The sequence below is a fragment of the Stenella coeruleoalba genome, assembly GCF_951394435.1.
Source record: "Stenella coeruleoalba genome assembly, chromosome: 1".
Lineage (NCBI taxonomy): Eukaryota > Metazoa > Chordata > Mammalia > Artiodactyla > Delphinidae > Stenella > Stenella coeruleoalba.
This window is the reverse complement of record NC_137169.1, coordinates 49,154,930-49,178,625: the sequence shown is the minus strand read 5'-3', so window position 1 is coordinate 49,178,625 and position 23,696 is coordinate 49,154,930. Positions and strand designations below refer to the sequence as shown.

Here is a 23,696-nt window from a genome sequence, read left to right as displayed (position 1 = left end):
GCTGTGCCAGCTACTACCTGCTGAACTCCACACCTGGCCCTTTACTGATACCAGTGAAGGCCTTAGGCATGTGATGTAGCAGCCGTGACAGGTTGGCTTCTCACTTGGAAAAGAATATCAACATGGTTGTAAAGGAGTTAAAGCAAGAGTAAACTGTACGTCCCAGTTTTGACAGGACAGTCTCAGTTTATGCCTGATGTCTCAGTGTAAATCTTATTTTAATAGCATTTCCTTTCACTCCCAAAGGTATCCTTGTTTGGACAGTAGGTCACCATTTAGCTGAGGGTCTGAATTTCTTTTTACTTTAGTGCTATAGCTGGGAAACATTTTCTTCCATTTTTCAGTTCAATTTACTTTAACTAACATTTATTTAACGCTCAATACATATTAAATCTACTGTATTGTGAGATACAAAGAAATTTCAGACAAGGCCCCTATCACCAAAGAATTTCACTGTAATGCTTTTTCCTCTTCAGTTTATTTTGGTAACTTATAGCCTCATTCAGGGTCAAAGGTCTCCTAGACCCAAGCTCTTGCCCTGGCCTCGACCATTTAAAAAGACCCTTTTCTGGCTTGCCTCTGGTTGCATGCCCCCCTCTCCCATGGGAGCTAAGGGAGTAGTCCGTTTTAAGAACCTGTGCCCTCACCACATGGCACTCTGGTATTTGGGATAGTGGAATTCCTCGCCCAAACACTTTGGAGCCCGCTTTCAGGGCCTGCGTGGACCTCTTCCTTTGGACGCACGCACACAAGGTCCCTCACTGTGCCAGGTAGGCCAGGGGTGGGAGAAGGGAGTGGACAGCAGGCCAGTGGCAGCAGCAGCTGAGGTAGGCTCCCTGCAACCTTACATGTGAAATTAAAGAATTCTAATTTTGTACTTGGCTGTCTGAGTCATTTTTTTAAAAAAGGTACAGCTACTTTTTTTTTAATATTAATTAATTTATTTATTTCTTTATTTCTGGCTGCATTGCGTCTTAGTTGCAGCACACGGGCTCTGTAGTTGCGGTGCGCGGGCTTAGTTGACCCCGCGGCATGTGGGATCTTAGTTCCCCAACCAGGGATTGAACCCGCGTCCCCTGCATTGGAACGTGGATTCTCAACCACTGGACCACCAGGAACGTCCCCGTCAGAGTCATTTTGATTGTCTGTTCCTCAAAGTAGAATAGAACATTTTTTTATGTAGTCATTTTAGATGTTTAAATATATGGTATCTGAGCCTCCATTTGCATCCTGGCCATGGACCCCACAAATATCAGGAGCAGGGCCACTCAGAGGAAAACCCAAAATCCGCAGCGTGACCTGTGAGATCCCGCAGTCTGCTCCTGCCTCCTTCCCGCCTCTGCTGCAGCTGCCCTGGCTTCCTCCACAGCATTCCAGCCATGCTCCCTTCTCAGGTTCTGGCACTCACTGCTGCTTCTTGGAATTCTCTTCTTCTAGGTACCCATGCGACCTCTTCCCTCAGGTCCTTGTCCTTTAGGTCTTCTCCCCACTGCTCCAAGTCATTATTTTATCAGTGAGAACTTATATTTTTAAAACTTTCCTACTCCCCAAGCACTGACTCTCCCCTCCCCTGCTTTTCCTCCCTTAACATGCATCACTATCAAACATTTAGAAGGAGTAAAAACCTAAACTAGCTTTTCCCCTTAAACATCTTTCTTTTAAAACCTCTTAGGTATTAAGACTTTTTTCCCTTAAAAAAAATTGCTATTTTAGTTTTCATGTCTTAAAGTCATTCGTGTACCCGCTTTGAAGAAGCACATAGTTCTCTAAGGCTAGTGCTTAAAGCGGCAGTCTCCCTATCCTGCCTTCAGTTTCAAGGGTAACCATTTGCAACTCTATTAAATGATTCTTTTGGTACTTCCCACCTTATCTGTATAACGTGCTTATATTGCTACTTCCTAACTTTTCGGTTTTAGGTATTATCTATTTCTTTTCCCCCATAGAGGATGAGAATTAAGTTCTCCCTTACCACTGTCACACCCTGTGCATACACACACATGTATCCAGCTCTCCCCCTTCCCAATATGGTTAAGTTGTGATTTTGGTTAGATAAAGATGCAGTTTTTAAAAACTGTAAACACTAATCACAGCTGAGCCATGTCGTATACTGTACTTACTTTTCCCTGCATCGTTTTATTTTTCCTGGAGTTAAAAGTTGTCATGATTTTGATTTGCTTTCTTTTCTAGGTTATCAGCATCATTTCCACCCCAGACTGTCCCAGTCATGTATATCTTCTTTCAGTATGTTCACATCTATTTTCTGTTGTTTTCTCTCTCTTGAAAAAAATCTCTCTGCATCTTCAGATATTCTCTAATCTGAATAATGTTCTCAGGATTGGCTCGAGTTTGACAAATCTCTGCGTCTTCAGATATTCTCTAATCTGAATAATGTTCTCAGGATTGGCTCGAGTTTGACAAATCGAGTTTGATATTCTCTAATCTGAATAATGTTCTCAGGATTGGCTCGAGTTTGACAAATCATACTTCCAAGAAGCCTTATTTATCCCCAATAGGACAGTGGGCAGCCATTGCTAATACAGTTGTTTTTTGCAGATATCTTATTATATAAACAAATCATGTAGATATAACTATTTACTATGAATTTATATATGGTTCTCTTTCATATGTTGTAGTTAAGATACCTTTTATTGTAAAAATACAGAATGTATTCTTATATTTCATTGTTTCACATAGAGCATATTAGGAATTACTGGAATAACCTTAATTAATTTATATATGTGTATATATTCTGTGTTGTATTCTTTCTTTGTAGGCACTCAAAATTAGAGAGAGCTGTAATTGCCCACCACTTTCTGGAACAGACCCTCGATTACTGTTCAAACTTAGCATGAAGAATTTTCTTGAAGAAGCAGAGAAAGAAGACCTAAATATCACTGTTAAACCGAAAATGGATACTCTCCCCATTCAAAACGAGAAGCAAATAGCATTAACGTGTATAGTTGAGAAAAGAACTGGCAGTTGAATTAAAATTTATGAGACACCAGATACATGAAGAATGCAGTAATCCTTATCGTTTTCATGTTACTTTTTTAAAAATATTGTTTGAAATGAAAAAAAAAAGAGGATACTCAGGGTCAAATCATGTATATTACAGGTATTATCTAAATTCTTATACTAGGTATTTTTCATAAAATATTGATATATTTTAATCTATTTTAAAATATCTTCAATGAGGAAGATGTCACAGAATAAATTTATATTACACATTTTACTCTGTTGTATACTTTTTTTTTTTTTTTTTTTTTTTTTTTGCGGTACGCGGGCCTCTCACTGTTGTGGCCTCTCCCATTGCGGAGCACAGCCTCCGGATGCGCAGGCTCAGCGGCCATGGCTTACGGGCCCAGCCGCTCCTCGGCATGTGGGATCTTCCCGGACCAGGGCATGAACCCGTGTCCCCTGCATCGGCAGGTGGACTCTCAACCCCTGCACCACCAGGGAAGCCCTCTGTTGTATACTTTTGATTTGGAGGGCAGAACTCTAGTGGATGAAGAATCAGAATATCAGAATGTGCAGTAATTGTTACTGTCGAGAGGGTTCCAGCTGAGCCTAAACTGCATTTCAGAGTCTGGATGGTTATGATGAACTGGGAACCTGACAGTCTGAAATATGCAGAAATTGGTTTGCATTAGGGTGGGATTATATGGAATAGGGGACCTTGAGATAGAGAGATTCCTGGTCCTTGCTTATGGCCGATGAGGGATTAAGAAGAAGCTGAAGAAGCTTTTTTCATAGGGAGGCACAAGTAGTGCTGTTTGCGGTCCAAGTGGCCAAGGGAGAAAATGGGGAGAGGATCATCTCTGCATACATAGTGTGCTTGTGTTGCACTGAAGTCTTAACAGGAAGTCATGTCACCTTGGCCTCTTGACGGTATTAGTTTGGGTATCTCTAGGGTTCTCAGAGAAAACACAACCAGCGTATTCTCATTGAGGATCACCAGGAGACGCAGGGGCGAGGCGCGGCCCCCAAGTTGATCTTCCTGGGCAGCAGACATCAGCAAAGGGCTGAATGAAGATGAGAGACGCACAAGACACATCCCTAGTGATACCCAGGAATTACTGTATTAGTTAAATGTGGAAACAGGTTTTAAAAATGTATTAGTATTTATGTATTATTAGTACTCCCATGCTGGTGAAGTCCAGTGATGTTGAGGTTATATTTCTAAGACAGACATTTTTCTTATAAGACATTAAATCAAATAAATCATTTCTTAGAATCAAAGGGAAATAAACTACCTTTTATTGAGTTTCTACTATGAGCTGTGCCCATGTATTACACAACCCTGTGAAGCAGGTTTTATTACAGGCATACCCCAGAGATACTGTGGGTTCGGTTCCAGACCACTGAAAGAAAGCGAATATCGCGATCAAGTGAGTCGCAAATATTTTGGCTTCCCAGTGCATACAGAAGTTATGTTTATACTACACTGTAGTCTGTTAAGTGTGCAATAGCATTATATCTAAAAAACAATGTACGTACCTTACTTAAAAAGCGATGCTGTTGGGAAACTGTGACTCAGGATTGCCACAAATCCTCAATTTGTAAAAAACTTATCTGTGAAGTGCAATAAAGTGAAGCACAATAAAACAAGGTATGCCTATATTTTCATTTTACGATGAGAATTAGGCTTGGAGAGGTTAAGTGATATACTCAAAGTCTCTCATCTAGAAAGAGCAAAGCTAGATCTGTCTGACTACAAATCTGTCCACTTCCACACTCTTGGTATCTAAAAACTAAGCTATCAAAAGAAAAAGAACAAACTCTTTTCAGTTGTTTGTTAGCTTCCTCATGTATGACTTCGATACAGATAAAAATCTCCTCAGTACAAAATCAAGGATCGCTTATATTATCTCTAGGACGATTTTCCAGGTCCTCCTCTCAGACCCTTCCATCTAACTTCACATCGAAAGCCTGGAGTGAGGCAGGATGAAAGCCTGTGACTTCTCATTGGGGGTGTGTCCTGACACAATTACATTTTCTTAGACAAAATATTGACCTAGTTGTTAAGAAGACAAGTCCAGAGCCTATTTATGTTTCTCGGGGCTGACTATAGATTGCTTGTAAGGAATTTCCTGATCTGCCCGCAAGACGACACTTGTAAGGCAGAGGTTCAGGTTAACTGTTCTCCATACAGTTGTTCTTTCCTCTCCCTAGTGATTGATGTTCTGTCACGGGCACTCCATGACATGTAAAGACATCTGGAGAATGTCACCTACAGGTAAACAGTAAAACACACCATTAGATTTCCCTGTAGGTTTCCTAAGAAAATAGTGTAGTGGAGATCCTAAGTCTATTTTTTTTTCTTCCATTATCACGTCTAATTGTTCAGACTTCCTAGAACCACATACAAGTTCACATCATGTCAGAAAGAGCAGAGAAAATATAGAGATAGTACCTTTATAGTACATATGAAAAATATTTTTTTTAACCCGTGAAATCAAATGTAAGAGAAATGTTACATTTCAGCTCAGGGTTTTAGGAGAAATTAAATAACAATTGGAATGTAATATGTGTATGTATGCTTTAAGTTGTACATGGAAACGACCTCTCTATGTCCTGCATTTAGTTGCATAACTTACTTTTAGTGCTTTTTACGTGCCTGTAAGATTTAGATGTTATTGGCTGGTTCGCTTAGTTGTAAGAAACATGATGCTAGTAAATCCAAGGCACAAATTCAATCTAATTTCTTATAATCCAGATAGTTGTAAGACCGTATCCTCTAAAACTAAACTCAAAGAAAATATGTGTATTTACGGCTATGTCCCTAATACCTAACCATTTTTGGCATATTAGCGTTTTACTGATAATGTACACTCAACATCATCTGGTCAAAAGATTTTTAAAAAAAGAAATAATCATACCTGGTGAAATCTCTGCCTCTTGGTAGCATGGGCAAGTCACTCAAACCCTCTAACCCTCATTTCTTCATTTGTAAAATGGGGATAATAAATCCTACCTTATAGGTTGACGTGATGATTAAGGGAAATGATGTACTGAAAGCATTTAGCACAGTGTCTAGAGCTCCAAACATAACAAAAATAGCTCCAATTTATTGAATTCTTACTTTGTACTAAGCACTGTGCTATGCATTTTTCAAGCACTATTGCACCTCACTGCGGTTGCAGTAATAGATGATAGATGATGGGTACTATATGATCCCCCGTTATAGATCAGGAAACTGAAGTTTAGGGGGTTAATGAAACTTGCTCAAGATTACATAGTATAATTCTTAAGATTATTTTACTTGCAAGAACAGAAAAAACAATCAAGAAAAGTTATTGCCTCACCTAACAGAAAAGCCCAGAAGTGCACTAGCTTTGGTCACAGTTTGGTCCAGAAGATCACGATATCATCAGAGCAATGGCTCTCTCCCTGTGATTTTTCTCAGCTCTGGCTTCTCTCCCCTGATGATACCAACATGGCTGTAGGCAGCTGCCAGGTTTACTTCACTTCTAGATGGAAAGAGTGACCCATCTTGCAACTCTTGAAACAAAGCCTTCAGCACTAACTGCAGCCTCTAAAGAGCATCCCAGAAACAATCACCATGGCAGGGGATGGGACTGTCCTAGCTGGCTGGAGCCAAGGATGGGCACAGTCAGCAGTACCTAAACAGAGCTCTACCGCATGGTGAGGGACATGCAACCACGAGGTCTGTAAGTTATGAATAAAAACCTGTTACCTTTGTCCTCTTTGAGCAAGAAAAGTAACAAGATGATCCTTTGAAGATTGGTCTGAAAGTATATTTAATCTGAACAAAAACAGTGTAGCAAAATTTTACATTGATATGATAGTGGATTTGCATTGACACATTTGCTTTACTATTTACAAGGTACTTTTTTCTGACCTGAATTATATCCTCAACACCAACCTATGAGATTGGAAGGACAAGTGGCATTTACTCACAGGGGAGAAAACTAAAGCTTGGAGTAATTAGGCAAATTACCCAAGTATGCACTCCAAGTAAATGGCTGAACTGGGATTGGAAGGAAAGGATTCATTGGTTTGTAATCTTGTGCTCATTCAGCAATACCACATTCTTTGGAGAGAGGCATTACCTCCATTTTTTATCTGGAAACCGAAGCTCAAAGATATTAAGCAATTGTGTGCCCAGCACTACTCAGCAAGTAACAGCAGAATTGAGATTCAAACCCTCATCTTCTGACTCCAGAGTCTGTGCTCATCCACTTACTACTTCAGTTGGCAAATCTCATAAAGGAAGTGGGAATGCAAAGGGTTTCTTTCCCTTCACCCCTCGCCTGTGAACAGTGGGGCAATACCCTCTCTTCCCTCACTTAAAAGCGCTCATTGTAATACTCTATGGCAGGTGCTAAAAATTATCTATTTTAAGTATATTCCGATACATGGAGATAAAATTCCTGGTAATTGTCCTATAACATTTTTTTTTTAATTGAAGTATAGTTGATTTACAATGTTGTGTTAATTTCTGCTGTACAGCAAAGAGACTCAGTTATACATATATACATTCTTTTTTATATTCTTTGCCATTATGGTTTTTTTTTTTTTTTTTTTTTTTGCGGTATGCGGGCCTCTCACTGTTGTGGCCTCTCCCGTTGTGGAGCACAGGCTCCAGACGCGCAGGCTCAGCGGCCATGGCCCAGCCGCTCCGCGGCATGTGGGATCTTCCCGGACCGGGGCACAAACCCGTGTCCCCTGCATCGGCAGGCGGACTCTCAACCACTGTGCCACCAGGGAAGCCCTACATGTAATAGTTTGCGTCTGTTAACCCCAAACTCCCAGTCCATCCCTCCCTCTTCCCACTTCCTCTTGGCAACCATAAGTCTGTTCTCTTTGTCTGTGAGTCTGTTTCTGTTTCGTAGATAGGTTCATTTGTGTCATATTTTAGTTTCCACATATAATTGACATCATATGGTATTTGTCTTTCTCTTTCAGACTTACTTCACTTAGTATGATAATCTCTAGTTGCATCCATGTTGCTGCAAATGGCATTATTTCATTCTTTTTTATGGCTGAGTAATATTCCATTGTGTGTGTGTGTGTGTGTGTGTGTATACACACCACATCTTCTCTATCAGTTCATCTGCTGATGGACATTTAGGTTGTTTCCATGTCTTGGCTATTGTGAATAGTGCTGCTGTGAACATTGGGGTGCAGGTATCTTTTCAAATTAGAGTTTTGTCTGGATGTATGCCCAGGAGTCGGATTGCTGGATCATATGGTAATCCTATTTTTAGTTTTCTGAGGAACCTCCATACTGCTTTCCATAGTAGCTGCACCAACTTACATTCCCACCAACAGTGTAGGAGAGTTCCCTTTTCTCTGCACCCTCTCCAGCATTTGTATAACGTGTTTTTATTTGAGACCTAGAGAGTTCCTTAATCTGGTAAGAAATAGCTCTCATTTCATTGTGGAAAGAAAACACCATCAGTGCGCTTCCCCTTTGCACCTTACTCCCTAACTTCCATCGTAAAACCAATAGCCTTCAAAGGTAGGCCAGTGACTCTAGCTTTTTAATGACAAAGAACTCCTTTTATATGACCTGGCTGTACGTGCATGGACTTGTGCAAACAAGTTCTCTCTATCTTGAAGGGTTGGAGGGTCTAGACACATGACCAGGGCCTCTTACTGCACTGGCTGTTTAGGAGCTGAGATCCTTGGGCATGGGGCATGTAAGTCACAGTGTGGTCCTGCTTCCAGGTCTCAGAGTTGCTATGATGTCATCAAAGACCAATCAGGACCGCTGATCATCATGTGATCTCTGGTGCTACCAAATTCCAACCAAAAGCAAGATTAGTGATTTTAATTAGTCTGAGTGGCCTAATTATATGAGAGAAAATATAACATTTTTAGTTAGGTTCTTTGAAATATTAAGCATAACTGGCAGATTCCAATAACAACTTCACAGGCCCCAAGGGGCCTGGGACTTCTTCCTGGGCAGCGTGGGTTTCCAATCAGATTTGCTTTTTTCTCTCCAGAATATAAAAGAAAGTAAAATTAACATGTATTAATTTTGACCAATATATCAAATTATAACCATATCTTTGTGGGTTAGTGATGATGGATGGTCTACTCAAGGATTCTGTTGTTCCGTATTTAAGGATTTTTTAAAGTATTATTTTTGCGGAGAAACAAGTGGAATTTAATTTTTTCCACAACTCTTCCCCTCTCATGTTAGAATACCTTGAGAAAAAGCAAGGGCAACATGACTAGTCTTATTTTTAATTTGGGAAAATGGGATGATAACATTTTCCCTGCCTGCTTCCTAGGGTTATGAGGGGTTTTAAGTAAAATAATGTGTATCTGCTTTGTACAACATCCAAAATGCTGTGCCCGGGTTGATTCTAGCGTTGTCTTAGCCTGGGTGATAAGATTATTATTTAGGATAGGCCATTTCCAAAAGGATGGCCGTTTGCCTGATGCGATACAACCCAGAATTGACGATGATCTGTTCTTATCCAAGGGTGAGAAAAAGGGAAACATTTGTAGCATGTTTTGGCTTAGTCTCATTTAGCAGTGTGCATGTGTGTGTGTGTTTAACTTAGTTATTCTATTAATCCTATTATGATTAATAATTAATCAGTGTCCCTGATTTCCGTCAATTTCAACATTCTGATGCTTAAATCTAGAGAACTGAGATCGATGTATTCTGGAAGGGCCAGCCCATTCTCCAGATGATGGATTGGGGAGAACTGAGATCGATGTATTCTGGAAGGGCCAGCCCATTCTCCAGATGATGGATTGGGGAGAACTGAGATCGATGTATTCTGGAAGGGCCAGCCCGTTCTCCAGATGATGGAGTGGGGAGAACTGAGATCGATGTATTCTGGAAGGGCCAGCCCATTCTCCAGATGATGGATTGGGGAGAACTGAGATCGATGTATTCTGGAAGGGCCAGCCCATTCTCCAGATGAGTACTACTGAGGACAAGATGCCACAACTTTTCCTCCTTTTAATCCTGGCAGCAGCTCTCAAGGCACAGGGTATTCTCCCCACCTGCGTATAAGGAAACGGAGGCTCCCAGGGCTGGGTAACTGGGCCAAGGTCACACAGATAGTCCAGGAGTTTAACTGGGTTTGTGAGACTCACAAGACTTTACTGCCTTTCACATGCTGTCTCTCACACAGAAAATGAGAGCAGTTGCCAGGGCAACATGGGAAACATGTATTCGGAGCCCTTCATTCTTGCACCCAGGGCTTTTCTCGTGCTCCATAAGCTCTGAAACTTCCCATGATCTCACCTCTCAACACTCATCTCTTGCCAGGAGTCAACCAGCTAACTGAAGGGTGTTCACGACAAAAGCCCAGCAGCCCTCGGGAACACAAACTGGCCCATAGTAAGTGCTCAGTGAATTCAAGTCCAAGGATTGAAAGAATGAGTGACTGGAGGGATGTATAAATGAATCCAAACAAGCAAGCTATAAGAGTCATTTTAATGCTGAGACAGTTTGGGGGTGAGCTTTATTTATAATATAGTGAAGATTTGGAAAGTCTCACGCATGCGCACAGGGGTGTTTCTACTTCACCCCCTCCCAGCCCCCGGGTCGTGTAAGCCTCGGCTCTCCCACAAACACTCCATGGCAGGGGATGGACGAATCCCGCCAGTTCTGCGTGCTCTAATATCTCACTCACCCTCTGCTCTGCTTCATGTGTCTTCATAGGACTTCTCTCCATCAGAAGTGATAGACCTCTTTGACTCTGTGGCTACCCAAGGTCATTGGCGTCACCAGGTTTGATCTGAGCTGATCACAAGTAGCTAACTCCTCCTCCCAAGGGAACTGGTTCAGGAAACACTGATGATTCAAGGGCTGAAGATGCGGGTTCAGATCCTGCCTTCCTCACCACTGTGTGACGGCTCGGGTCACTCCGCACCTTTGGGCCTCAGTTCATCCTCACTGTACGTTGTGAGGCTGGAGAGAGCTTTGCCACTGCCCCTGCCTCATGGCACTGCAAGCCCGCCCCGTGCCCGGGTCCTCCTCGAGGGCAGGGGCTCCGTCACAGCCTTCTTTTTTATCCTCAAGCCAAAGGTCTGCTCAATACCTGTTTCCTAAATCAGTATAAAGAATAGTAACTAGCATTACCTTTTTTATTTATTGAAGTCTAGTTCATTTACAAAGTTGTGTTAGTTTCAAGTGTATAGCAAAGCGATCAGTTATACACACACACACACACTTTTTCAGATTCTTTTCCATTATCATTTATTACAAGATACTGAGTATAGTTCCCTGTGCTACACAGTAGGTCCTTGTTTATTACCTATTTTATATGTACTAGTATTAAGTCTTTAATGTTGTCTGGCAAATTCCTCACAATGGGAGTCTCCGTCTTTCTGGGGAACAGGCTAATTTTCCTTTTAGGTTTGCCCTAACGTTTGCGCACAGGGGTGTTTCTACTTCACCCCGTCCCAGCCCTAGGGTTGTGTAAGCCTTGGCTCCACCGCAAACACTCCATGGCAGGGGATGGACAAATCCCGCCACATCCCACCATAGTCCAGCCTCTGCAGCCAGACAGACCCGGATCTGAAGGTGGCTCATTCTAGGTGACTGACTTTACTCGGTAAGGCTCAATTTGCTTCTTCTGGAAGATGGAGTCGATGCTTCCTGGGGGTCGGTGTGAGGACCACATGTGTGTCCAGTGCTGGGCCGTTTCCTGACATGAAGAAGTCAGCGCCAGCAGTGAGTGTCAGCGTCACGGGTGAGGCCACACCCGTGTGCCCTCAGCCCCCTGGGCTGGCCTGCAGCAGCAGTGGAGAGTTTCTTTTCCACTGCTCTCCTCACCCTCCTGCTTCCTTCTCTCCTGAGGCATTTCTCGGGCACTGCAGGATTTCGCTCAGCCTCAAGCAGGGGCAACCCACAAGTGCAGGGTGAGGGGAGCTCCCCGGGGTATCCCCCAAACAGTGGGGCATCAGAGTCAGTAGATAAATGTCTCATCCTCTGGGGATGATTCTAGGTTGTGTTCCCCAGTCTATCATAGGGTCCCCTGTGGGACTGAGTCCCAGTCGCCCACAGCTTTAACCCGCTCATTAATGCATCCTGCATTGGCTTTCTCCCTCCCCACTCTGTTTGTCCACTTCCTTATGTGAGCTTCCTGAGAGCAAGGCCAGATAAACGACCTGGCGCCTACCTACTTTCCCCTGGTGCCTGTCTCAGGGCCTGCTTTTGGGGGGACCCAAACTGGGAAGTTAGCTATCAAACATTATTATTATTATTGAGTCCCCATAACAATCCCACTTAACAGATGACAAAACTGAGGTTCAGAGAGGTGGGAACTGGCCCATGGTTACGCAGCACATAGTTCTAATAATCCTTACCTCTCAGGGTTGTTATGAGGAAGTAATGAGTCAACTCTCAAATATAAATGGGCTTCATAAACTGTAGTATTGGGCACGAGTTGTTTATTGTCCCTTCATAATGCCACCTCTTCTAATGATGGTGACACGGAAAGTAATCCTCTGATGCCCAAGTACAATAGCTAATCATTCCTCATTCAGGCCCCGTAATCAGTCCCCAGAGCAGCCTCAGAGTTTGAACGTGTTACCTGTGATTCACAGACTCTGGACGTGGAGTGACCCTAATAGCCGCCCCTGCAGTGGGAGTTTTGACCTGGAAATCGTAGTCCAGGCATAAAGTGGTTTTTACACACATGCGACAGCCCGCCTGGGGGCAGGAGAAGTTTATTTAACAGCCGGAAGAGATTGCGAAGTAACACTCAAAGGCCTTGTCCAGAACGCAGAAATCTGTCGGGGGTCGAAATGTGAAGGAAACGCAGGCTGGGAAGACAAACCAGTTTGGGGGAATCCTGCTCAGAAGCGCTCCAACTTACTCTGCAGGGGACGTTCAGGTTGGATTGTTCTGGAAATGCGGTCACTAGGGCTCAGCAAGGTCCTGAGTCACTGACAATAAGACCAGTAACCAGAGCAATAACGAGAGCCACGATTCGTGAGTGGACGCATAATGAATCACCCCTTACGGGCCAGGCCCCGAAAGCACTTGACGTGCAAGAGCTGCTTTGATTCCTGCAACCGTTCTGTGACGTGGATGTGATCGTCTCACTTTATAGATGAATGCAGAAATCAGAGCCTAGAGAGCTTGGGTGACTTGACCCAGAGTCACAGTGTGGACTGTCCCCATCCTCCAAGCTCGTGGGCCCCAGATTTAAGGCCATCTGATGCCATTAGATGAGGGTGGGTTAGCCGTTTGGCTTGTTTATAATGCACAAAAATACAGTGTGATGTGGAGAAGCGTCTTCTGAATCAGACAGACCTTAGACAAATTCCCTCACTTTCCCAGGACTAATTTCACTCCTACCAAATATTCAGTGATATCTTCTTCACAGAGCAGCCATGAGAAGGTAGTGAGTTTCTGCATGTACGTGCCTGGCACGTGGTGACCAATCACCACTTGACGTTTCTCTTTCCCTTTCAAACTTAGGCTTATAGTCCAGTTACTTCCAAAGATGATTTGCAAAGGAAAGTTTGGGGCCAAAATCTAAGAGGAGATTCACTTCTTGCCAGGCCTCAGATGATTTAAGAGATTCTTTTGTGAGGCAGAGAATGTCAAGAGACAAATACAAGGAGGGTTTTTCAATGAGGTCTTTTGTTTTCTTCTCGAGGTAACATTACGTAATATTCAGGCAATACCTTCCCTGGTTTCTCTGCCCTCTGCCAGTGAGCTCTCTCTCTTTGAACTATTTCAAAGGTGGCAGCAGAGCTGGAGAGCCTTCCTTCCCCCAGCCTCGCTGACATATGAATGGCAGACAGAGGTCCCATGGTCAAGTTCAACGACCACAACTGGTCACTGACTCTCTTCCTTAAAGGTGACTGCCTCTCCCTGTTTTTACTCAAGATGTTGAACTAGGCTAAGTTTCTACATGAGACTTATGAAAAGTAATAATGATCAAAATAAAACAAAAATTACAACTAAAGTTTTCTTAGGGCCAAATATGGCACAAACAGGAGAGGGCCACTTCTTGGAGAAGATGGTATGTGAAGGTGGACGACACAGAAAGAGCTGGTTTACTACTCATAGGACTGAGGCTAATGGTCACACAAGTTATATACTGCACACCTCCAAAGGGCACCATCCACCCAACCTACAATGTGAACAACACCTGGTAAAGTTATGCAACAAGGCAGCCCTACCTATGATGCTTTTATCCTTTCTGTCAAGGAGAATGATCATCAAGGTAGAACATAATTAAGGGTGAACTGAAGTTCTAGGTGGAAGAAGAGATGGTCAGAGAGAACCTGGATGCCTTTATTAATGTTTATAATCACAGTAGGCAATAGTAATAGTTAACACTTAAGGAGTAAAACTTGTCAGAAATTCTACTAAGCACTTTGCATATATTATCCCATTTTACCCTCAAGTATAATATTGTTGCCAACAGCCGTTCTTCCCCTTCCCTTCCAGCAAAGCTTTATTTTGTTTAAATGGCAGTGTGCCCTGCCCAAGGAGGTAAATCATGATCATCTAAGTCACTCATAGCAATGCTGTCTCCCTAAGCCAGTGATTGGTCTAGGAGTAGGTATGTGACCAGATCTGGCCAATGAGAAATAGAGAAAAGTCTAATATTTTCCAGGATGGCAAATATTTTCCCCGCCCGAGAAAGACGAGAGAGGCCACAGAAAACGCTGGTTGTTTGTTTATTTTATTTTACATTTTTAATTGAAGTGTAGTTGATTTACAATGTTCTGTTAATTTCTGCTGTACGGCAAAGTGATTCAGTTATACATACATACATATATATATTCTTTTCCATTATGGTTTATCTCAGGATATTGAATATAGTTCTCAGTGCTATACAGTAGGACCTTGTTGTTCATCTATTTTGGTTTTTTTATAAACCTGTGTCTTCTATCCCTGCTTTGCAAGTTTTGGGTTAAGATATGATGTCTGTTGCTGCTGTGGCCTTTTAATGAACTTGAGAACAGGCCAAGAGAACCATGAAGATACCAACCTAGAATGCCAACATCTCTGTATTGCTGAGCCAATGCTGGCACTGCCTCCCTTGAAACCTTTTATGAAATGAGATAATTAAATGTCTGTATTGTTTATGCCACTGCTAATTAAGTATTCTCTTACTTGCACCTGAAAGAAGTCCTACTGATAAAACATTTTTGGTTCCATTTTGCAAATTAGTTAACTCTCCCAGTGTCACCCAACGAGTAAATATGTTTCAAGCCAGGTCTGTCTGGGCCTGAACTTTTCACTGCTGCTATTCTGCCTGGGGCCAAGTCTAAGGTCCAGGGGAATTACATTCCAAGGACACTATGCTGGCCCAACCAAATAAGAAGAACTCTCAATAGTAGACAGTTTCGACGGGGAGGGAGCTCTAGGTTACTGGAAATAGTCAAGCAAAGACAAGACTACCATCCGTAAGGTTTGTTGGAAAGGAGAGTCTGGCTCTGAGTAGGGACAAGTGAGGAAGTGGGACTGTGAGTGAGAGGCAAATGTTCTGTGAATGTGTTCTGGAATAGAACCAAGTGGATCCAAAGACTAGGTAAAAAGAAGTTGCAGCCCTGGCTAACCAGGGTTTCAGTCTGAGACAGCATCTCAGTCATCTGTGCTCAAGGAACAGGTATGATGGCTCTGCTTCTGGACCACCAAGGGCAATGATGTGGTGACCCATAAAGGTCAGGTCTGAGTCTACATCAGGGTCCTAGCTCTTCCATTTCTTGCCTGTGAACCTCAGCTTCCCCCTTTGTCAAATGGGAAGAATGCACTTGGTATACTTTGCAGGGCCACTGTGAGGATTAAATGAGATGATTGTACATGTCCACAAAGATTTATCGAGGACCTACTATGTGCCTAGCCTTCTGCTGAATCCTGATGTCTGTGTCAGCTGTAAAGAGTTCCCCAAATTTAAAATGTTAAGTATTATTCTTTATTTTAAAAAACTGTCCAACTCTTCTCTCCTTCCCACCCCACCAAGGGAATAAAACAAGGACCCCATTTATCTATTTTGAAAGAAATTGAGCTCTTATCCAGGAAAATAGAAGAAATGGCTCCAACAGACAGAGTTTCCAGCAATACAAATCCCCCAGTGGCCTCTCTCTGCCACCGCTCAATAATGGTGTTTGCTATAAATCAGAGAGCTTCTTTATCAAGTGCCTTGGAAGCGCTTGGGACCAATTTAGCCCTAGAGTGAGATTAATCACAAATGCTTCTTTAGAAAGAGTGATGGGTGTGAATAAGAAGGGTCAGTAGAGATCATTTCGATTTACCCCGATTGCTATAGATAGCTGGAGTTTGCAGAATTAGGACTCTAAGTTTTTAACATTTCTGTTTGAGAAAAATTATTGCAACCAGAATTCTTCTATACCCCTAACAATGGCCTAGAAGGACAGGGGAAGGAACTAATGTTTTTTTAAAGTACCTACTATGTGTGCCAGATGCTATGTTTACATCATCTGTTTTAATCCCCATAACAACTCCATGAGATAGGTCTGGTTACCCTCATTTTTGAGACCTAGAGCAGGGAAATGCCTTGTACAAATGACCAAGTGGCAGAGATGAGAATAAAATGCAGGTCTGTATGACTGCAAAATCTTACCACGGGGCCTCTCAGGACCTTGACTGTAGATCCCTGGCAGCAGAGTTCCATGTAGTCACCAAGACAAAACTGGAAGTGGTTTCCTGAGACTGCTGGCCCCAGCAATGATGTCTGAAACAGTCCTCTAGGGGCCAGCTTTCATGGCGCTGTTCTGTGATGACCTTCTCAAACATCTCACATGTTTTCATAAGATAGAGAATGAATGAATGAATGGATGAGTAGGACTCTGCCTCCTCTCTGCTCATGCACAGTATGGCAGTCACGGAGGGGGTGGACCCACTCAGCACCCCCTTCAAGAGAACCTGCTGTGGGGAGCTTAGCTTACTGGTGATCCTAAGTTTCACCTGGATGGCTCCCAGCCAGTGACTGGGCACAGCAGGGGTGCTAGCTCGGGACTGGGCCATTCCTGCCTCACAGGAGGCACCTGTAATAGACAACCTTTGCTTGCGGACTCCCTGTTGGTCTAGCTGAGACTTTCTTACAATGGCACTAGTCAGAAGTCCTCCCGACTCAGTCCTCCTTCCTTCCCACTCTCCCTTCCTACGCGTCAGACCTCATCACGGTCTGCAGGCTCTCCCTGCCTACTCCCCTCCACACATCATTCACCTACATTTCTCCAATACATCTCTTGCACATCTAATCCCATCTTGGTGTCTGCTTCTTGGGAGACTCTAGTAGACAAACATAGTGATTCTATTTCCCCAACCCAAATGTCTATCACCAGGAAAACAGATCAATATGATGATATTGACATGCAGTGGAATGCTATCGAGCAGTGAGAATGAATGAATCAGAGATAAAGGCCTCAACATGGATACATCTCAAAAATACAATATTGAGCAAAAACAAAAAAAAGTTGCGAGTGATAGATGCAGGATGTAATATGTATATAAAGTTTTAAAACATGCAGAACAAAGCAGTACACCATTTGTAGATATGTACATATGTAATCAAAGTATAAAAACACACTAGGTAGTAATAAGCTCCAACTTCAGGAGTGAGGCTGCCACCGGGGAGAGAAAGAAAGGAGAATGCAGCCAGGTTTTCTATTTTAAGCTGGGTGGTTGGTACATGGTTGCTCATTGTACCTGTGCTTTTTATCTGCCTAAAGTATGTCATGAAAAAAAATTAATATATATTAATTCATACCCAACAAATCGCCTCTTTTTTTTTTTACATCTTTATTGGAGTATAGTTGCTTTACAATGGTGTGTTAGTCTCTGCTGTATAACAAACTGAATCAGTTATACATATACATATGTTCCCATATGTCTTCCCTCTTGCGTCTCCCTCCCTCCCACCCTCCCTATCCCACCACTCCAGGCGGTCACAAAGCACCGAGCTGATCTCCCTGTGCTTCGCCTCTTTTGAAAATATATTAAAATGATTTGAAATTGGCTCTGCTTCGGAAAATCCTGGATCTATGTTGTCACATGCCAGCAACTGAGTCTTAGTCTACTGTGGCCTTTCCTGCACTGAGTAGCAATTCCTTATTTTTATGCTGCTTCTACTCTCTTTCTCTCCCTGACCCTCACTGGACCATGAGTTCTAAGAAGACTCTCATTTCCTTATTTCTGAATCCCCAGTGGTTATGACAGTAGCAGGGGAACAATATGTGTTTATTATGTTTTTAATAATCAGGAGGTGATAAAACGAGGGACTGGGAAGAGAGAGGGCAGGTAGAGCAGATGGCAGAGCATAGGTAGCTTTTCCAAAAGCCGAGAAGGCACCTTCGTCTGAGCAACGCTGCGTGTGGGTGACAGGTCTGCTGTGGGGCACCAGGGTACCCAGGTCAGAGGGTCTGATGCCTGAGTTCCTAGCACTGTGCCAGCCACTTTGTTAAATGCTTCGTGTGTTTTATTTTCAGTCTTCACAACTTGGAGAGTTAGGCATTACAACCCCTTTTTACAGATGAGAACACTGAGGCTCAGCAAATTTGAGCACAGCTGGAGCCACCCAGCTGCTCATGAGCAGAGCCGGGTCACACAAAAGGCTTTCTGGTCCCAGTGGTCTGCTGTGGGGCTCTGCCTCTGGGTCCTGTGTCTGTTTTACACAAGTCAAGTGATGTGTTTGCTATGAGGCCAGTCATCCAGGTAATAACGTGTTCGGTTATTCATTCACCACTCCTACGTCCCAGGCCCCAGAACACATAGCACAGACTCAGACCCCCTGACCATCTAGCAGGGGACACAGAGACACAGACAGGTGCCTGTGCAGTGGGATGAGTTCCATGATAGGTGAAGGTCAATGGGCAGTGGCAGCACAAAAAGCGGCACATCACCCAGTGTCGTTGTCCCGGCTGCCTGGAGGAAGTGACCTCCAGAGGAGACCCCGGTGGAGCCGGTGAAAGGAAGAGGGGCGGGCGTGTGGCAGGGGAGGGAGGTTGTTTCTTCAAGAAGGAACTGCTTCTCTGATGCCTGAAGAAGGGAGAGTAAAGTGACAGGGCTTCATGTGATACCACTTGGACGTCCTCCCTTTCCTCTGCCTTCCAGGTTCAGAATTCAGTGCTCCAGGGACTTCGGCTGGGCACCCACATTGCTTCTGCTCACACTTACCTGATTCGTATTAGTCCAGGTCCTTAGAGAAAGTAGAAACCAGAAACCGAGACAGGATTAAACGTGCAGGAAATCTGAAACAGGAGAGAAGATGAAGGGGAAGCCAGGAGACGTTGCAGGAGCTACAGTGTGTGGAGTTGATGCGACCCTGAGTAAGGGACAGAGGCAAGGCAGAAGGGTTGGGTAGAGGGGTCTTAGAGAACCCTACGTTTGGCAAGGCTGTCTGGGAGTCCTTGAGCCCAAGTTGCCTGGGACAGGAGACCCGAGTCTTCCAGGAATGGCTCTGCCTGAGTGTCCCTGCTGGGCTCTGCCACTGGCTGGGAGCAGCCAGGGACCAGTGTGGTACAAAGGCGGTGCTGGACTTCAGAGCGCAGTGGGCGGGACCCCTGGTCAGTTACACTCCCTGAGGTTGGACACCTGAGAGGCATGTTCTTATAGCCACCACACTGCCCTAGGCTTGTTCATCCCCAAAGTCCAGCTTCTCCCTTGGCCTCAAGTCCTGAGTTCTAATGGGGGAAACACATCTGACCAGAGGTAGTATAAGGGTACAGCTTGGAGCCATCCCCCCGCTCGGACACTTACCAGCTGCGTACTTTAGTCAAGCTACTTAACACCCCAGTTTTCTCATCTGAAAATATGGACACCTACACTATGTCATAGGGCTGTCGTAGGATTAAATGAATTAAAACACATGACGAGTGCTCAGTAAATGTTATCCACTATGACCTTAATGGAGGCATTCTGGTTCGGAGGCTCTTTCAAAGCATCACTTTGATAGGGCTGCATCGAATGCAAAACGCCATGCCCTACCACTGATGTGACAGATACACGCAGCCCCACTCTGCCCATCTTTTGCAAAGCTTCTCCTGACCCGGAGGCTCAGTTTGGGGTCCTCCTCTGATCCTGCAGTCTCCCTCGCCCATGGAACTTTCCACAATGATTGGTTGCAATTTTGTCATTGTTGTCCACTAAACTGAGAGTTCCTGAGGGGTGGGGACAGTATCTGCCTCACTGCTGCACCTTCAGAGCCTGGCATGCTGGCTGGTTGCTACCCTAGCAAGGCTCAGACACAGGTCCACTTTATACCATCTTGCAGGGCATCTGCTCGAGAGGGGCAGGGGCTGCAGTCTCGCCCGTGCTCTGGACTCCAGGCTATGTGCTGAGAGGCGATGTGTCTGCCTGGAGGAGGTACGGTGTTCTAATCTGCCTTCACTCCCTTAGGTGACAGCTCACCAAGCTGGGCCCCACGGGGCTGCACCTGCCCAGAGGAGGGTCCTTTTCTTATTTGAAAAAGGTGCTGCCAGCTAACAGCAGCTCTGCCAATCAGTGGGGCTTAGAATGTGTGCAAAACCATGGCATGGTGCCTCATACTGTGTTAGCGCCTCCTTCTAGAAACTTCTGGAGAGTCTTGCATGCGTCTTTTTGAGTCTCTTTCTGCCTCTGTAATATGAGAGCTTGGGTTCGTGTTCCTCTAAGGTCCTCCACTGCCCTGACGTTCAAGGGCTTGAGGGAGCCGGCTATTTGGATCTTGCTAAGGTCCGAGGACAAGCGCTGACTCACATGGAGGTCTGGATCCCGCACATCCTCTCAGCCCCTCGCCTGGTCAGCCTCTCCTCCTCCTCCCAGGAGTCTGCTGGACCAGGCCCCCATCCACCACATATGCTGCATAATTTATACTTTATTAGGTGACTTCATATATCTTACTTCCTTTAATGCTCACAATGACCTAGTCATATTGGTATTATTATCTCATCTTATAGATGAGGGAAGTGAAACTCAGAGAGGTGAAAAGTTTGCCCAAGACCACAGAGCTAGTAGTAAAAGGCGGAGCTCAGACTTGAACACAAATCTAGAAAGTAGAATGCCTATGCACTTTCTTTAGGTTGCTTATAATCGTTATCTGCATTGTGTTTCATTCTTCCGTTTAGAGCCTCAGGCTCAGGGGATGTGATTCCACTTCGTTCTAGTCCCACCCAAACACCTCATGTATACAATAGGTGCTGTCTAAATGCTGCCTGAGTAAAAGCCAACATGCTTGAGATGCGGTCGCATCATACGTCAACCCCCAGAGAAGCCCCGTGTAGATACAGACCCCGTGTATGCATGACAGCCCTCAAACTGGTACTTCCTATGTGTGCACTCGGGGCAGCTGGTGTGGCACCTTTAAGAAGACATCGCTGGTTAAAAAATAAGATGCTCTTCTGCCTGTGCCTGTGGCGGTGGATTTGTCAGCCAGATGCTCTGCTTCGCCGTCTCTGCACCATGTCCCTCCCTGTCCTCTCCTCCCCACAGCCCAGGCTCCACATCTCCTCTCATTTAGATCCACTCTTCCTTGACCCCTCTTGCTGTGAGCTCAGCTTCTCCCAACCACACCTTCCTGCCTTTCCCTAGTTTGGGGACATTCACCCAGAGTCTCCCAGACCCGGCTCCACAGACATCCTGTAGGCAGCAGCCCACAGCCGGCCCTGTCTCAGATCCCAGGCACTACTGAGATGCATGGCAAGAGCTGTACAAATTCGTATGTGCCTGTGATGCCAGGAACTTACACATATGGGTCCACCTGGCCACACGGATCCATGTCCACTGGGCCAAAACCAGAGACACAGACATGCATTTATGTCCATGGGGGCAGACCCAGGGCCCGCATGCAAACCCACACGTGTTTCACATGCAAAGTGTGCCCAGATGCACAGGTACATGCACACACACACTCTCCTGTGTGCATGTGACCTTATGCATTTGAGACCGAGTCTGTGGTGTTCATACCCCTCAGTATGCAGATAGCAGTGTATGCAAACTCACTGCTGTGTGCCCTTCCATGGAGACACGCACAGGCATGCAGAGGCAAGGGACAGAAGCTTAGCCACCTCCTAAGGCTGCAGGATTCCATCGCAGCTCGTGACCTTTTCGAAGACACAGGTTCACACCTTCTCTTTGGGGTCAGCTCTGCCTGTGTCAAGCTGTCTGGCCCTGGGAACAGAGCCAGGGCTTCTGGTCTGGGATTCCCCAGGTGCACACACCCGGCCTGTCACCTCCACACGTAGACACCCCTCCCACCAGGAGCTTGCTGCTCTCAGCAGGGAAGGAACGGAGGCTGGAGGTAATTAAATCTCTCTTTTCACTTCAGCAACATTGATCTGTACAGGGACATACTCTGACTCCAAAGGATCAAAGCTTTTAATTTCCCGGCTGGAATGTGCTGTTCTTAGACTTGTTTCATGTGTGAGTCAGAAGAGTGAAAAGTACAGCATATTTTCTCATCTTCAAAGCATGCTGTAGCTTGTAAGGCACTTTTGTACCATTTCATTTGAGTCTCACAATAAGCCTGTGGGTAGTAGGTAGTATATGAATTCGCCCATTTCACTGATGGGGAAACTGAGGCTAAAACAACAATAACTGTCACTGATTTCCAGCTACATGTCAGGCACTGGTCTGAGTACTTTGCATGTTTTGATTTTTAAAAATTCCTACCACAACACAGAGGTGGGTCTGTCTTCACCCATATTTTATAGTTGAGGAAACTGAACACAATAAAGTGTTATTCACAGCCTGAGGTTACTTAATGAGCAACCTTTCTGGCTTCACCAGATGCTATATGAAGTTGAAGGGACTTGACGCAAGGTATTTGTCTTTTGTTTGTTTGTTTGTTTGTTTTTGCGGTATGCGAGCCTCTCACGGTTGTGGCCTCTCCCATTGCGGAGCAACAGGTTCCGGACGCGCAGGCTCAGCGGCCATGGCTCACGGGCCTAGCCGCTCCACAGCATGTGGGATCTTCCCGGACCGGGGCACGAACCTGCGTCCCCTGCATCGGCAGGCGGACTCTCAACCACTGCGCCACCAGGGAAGCCCTGTTTGTTTGTTTTTAAATATTTACTTTATTTATTATTTTTTTGGATGCATCAGGTCTTAGTTGTGGCACATGGGATCTTTCGTTGGGGGTGCACGGGCTTCTCTCTAGTTGTGGTGCACAGGCTCAGTAGTAGTGACGCATGGACTTAGTTGCCCCATGGCATGTGGGATCTTAGTTCCCTGACCAGGGACCGAACCGGTGTTCCCTGTATTGCAAGATGGATTCTTAACCACTGGACCACCAGGGAAGTCCCCGTATATGTCTTTCGGGTAAAAATCTAAAGCAATGACTTCTCCTTCTTCTGACCATCAATAACCACATATATGATTTTCATACATCTACCACCCTTGAAAGAGTTTATCCAGTACAAGCCCTGTATTTATTAAGAAATAGCCTGTCTTATGCCATTTCAAGAGACTTTTTGAAGTTTTGAGAATAGCTTGGGGTACCCTGAACCTCTGAAACATTTCTACTGACAGAGATACCTTGGGATTGAGAAAATTCAGGCTGGAGACACTTAAGACGTGGAAGAGAATTTAATTAAGGTACCTCCTTTATTGATCTGGGTCCAAATCCTGGATTTGCCATTTACCCCTTATATGTCCTTGGTCCAGTAACACACCTCTCTGAGCCTCAGTTTGCTTCCCTGCGGTGTCAGATGGAAAAAATAGCACCCATAACTGGAGCATCAAGGCACAGCAAGGTGATCATGGATAACCCACAACACCACCGAATGAGGAAAGA

At 44.6% G+C, this 23,696-nt stretch overlaps 1 protein-coding gene across 4 annotated transcripts in view; it reads left to right on the top strand.

Moving 5' to 3' along the window:
- The window catches only part of OMA1 (OMA1 zinc metallopeptidase), a 139,180-nt gene that overhangs the window by 70,435 nt on the left and 45,049 nt on the right, over window positions 1-23,696 (top strand). For 2 of the 4 annotated variants that reach the window (XM_079922722.1, XM_079922723.1), the window contains exon 9: window positions 2,774-3,299. The exons of 1 other annotated variant lie outside the window; for it this stretch is intronic. In XM_079922722.1, coding sequence (XP_079778848.1) covers window positions 2,774-2,983 — 210 coding nt within the window. In that variant the 3' untranslated portion in view covers window positions 2,984-3,299. Of the gene's footprint in view, window positions 1-2,773; window positions 3,300-23,696 lie in introns of those variants that run through there. One more of the 4 variants, XM_079922721.1, reaches the window with a different exon arrangement.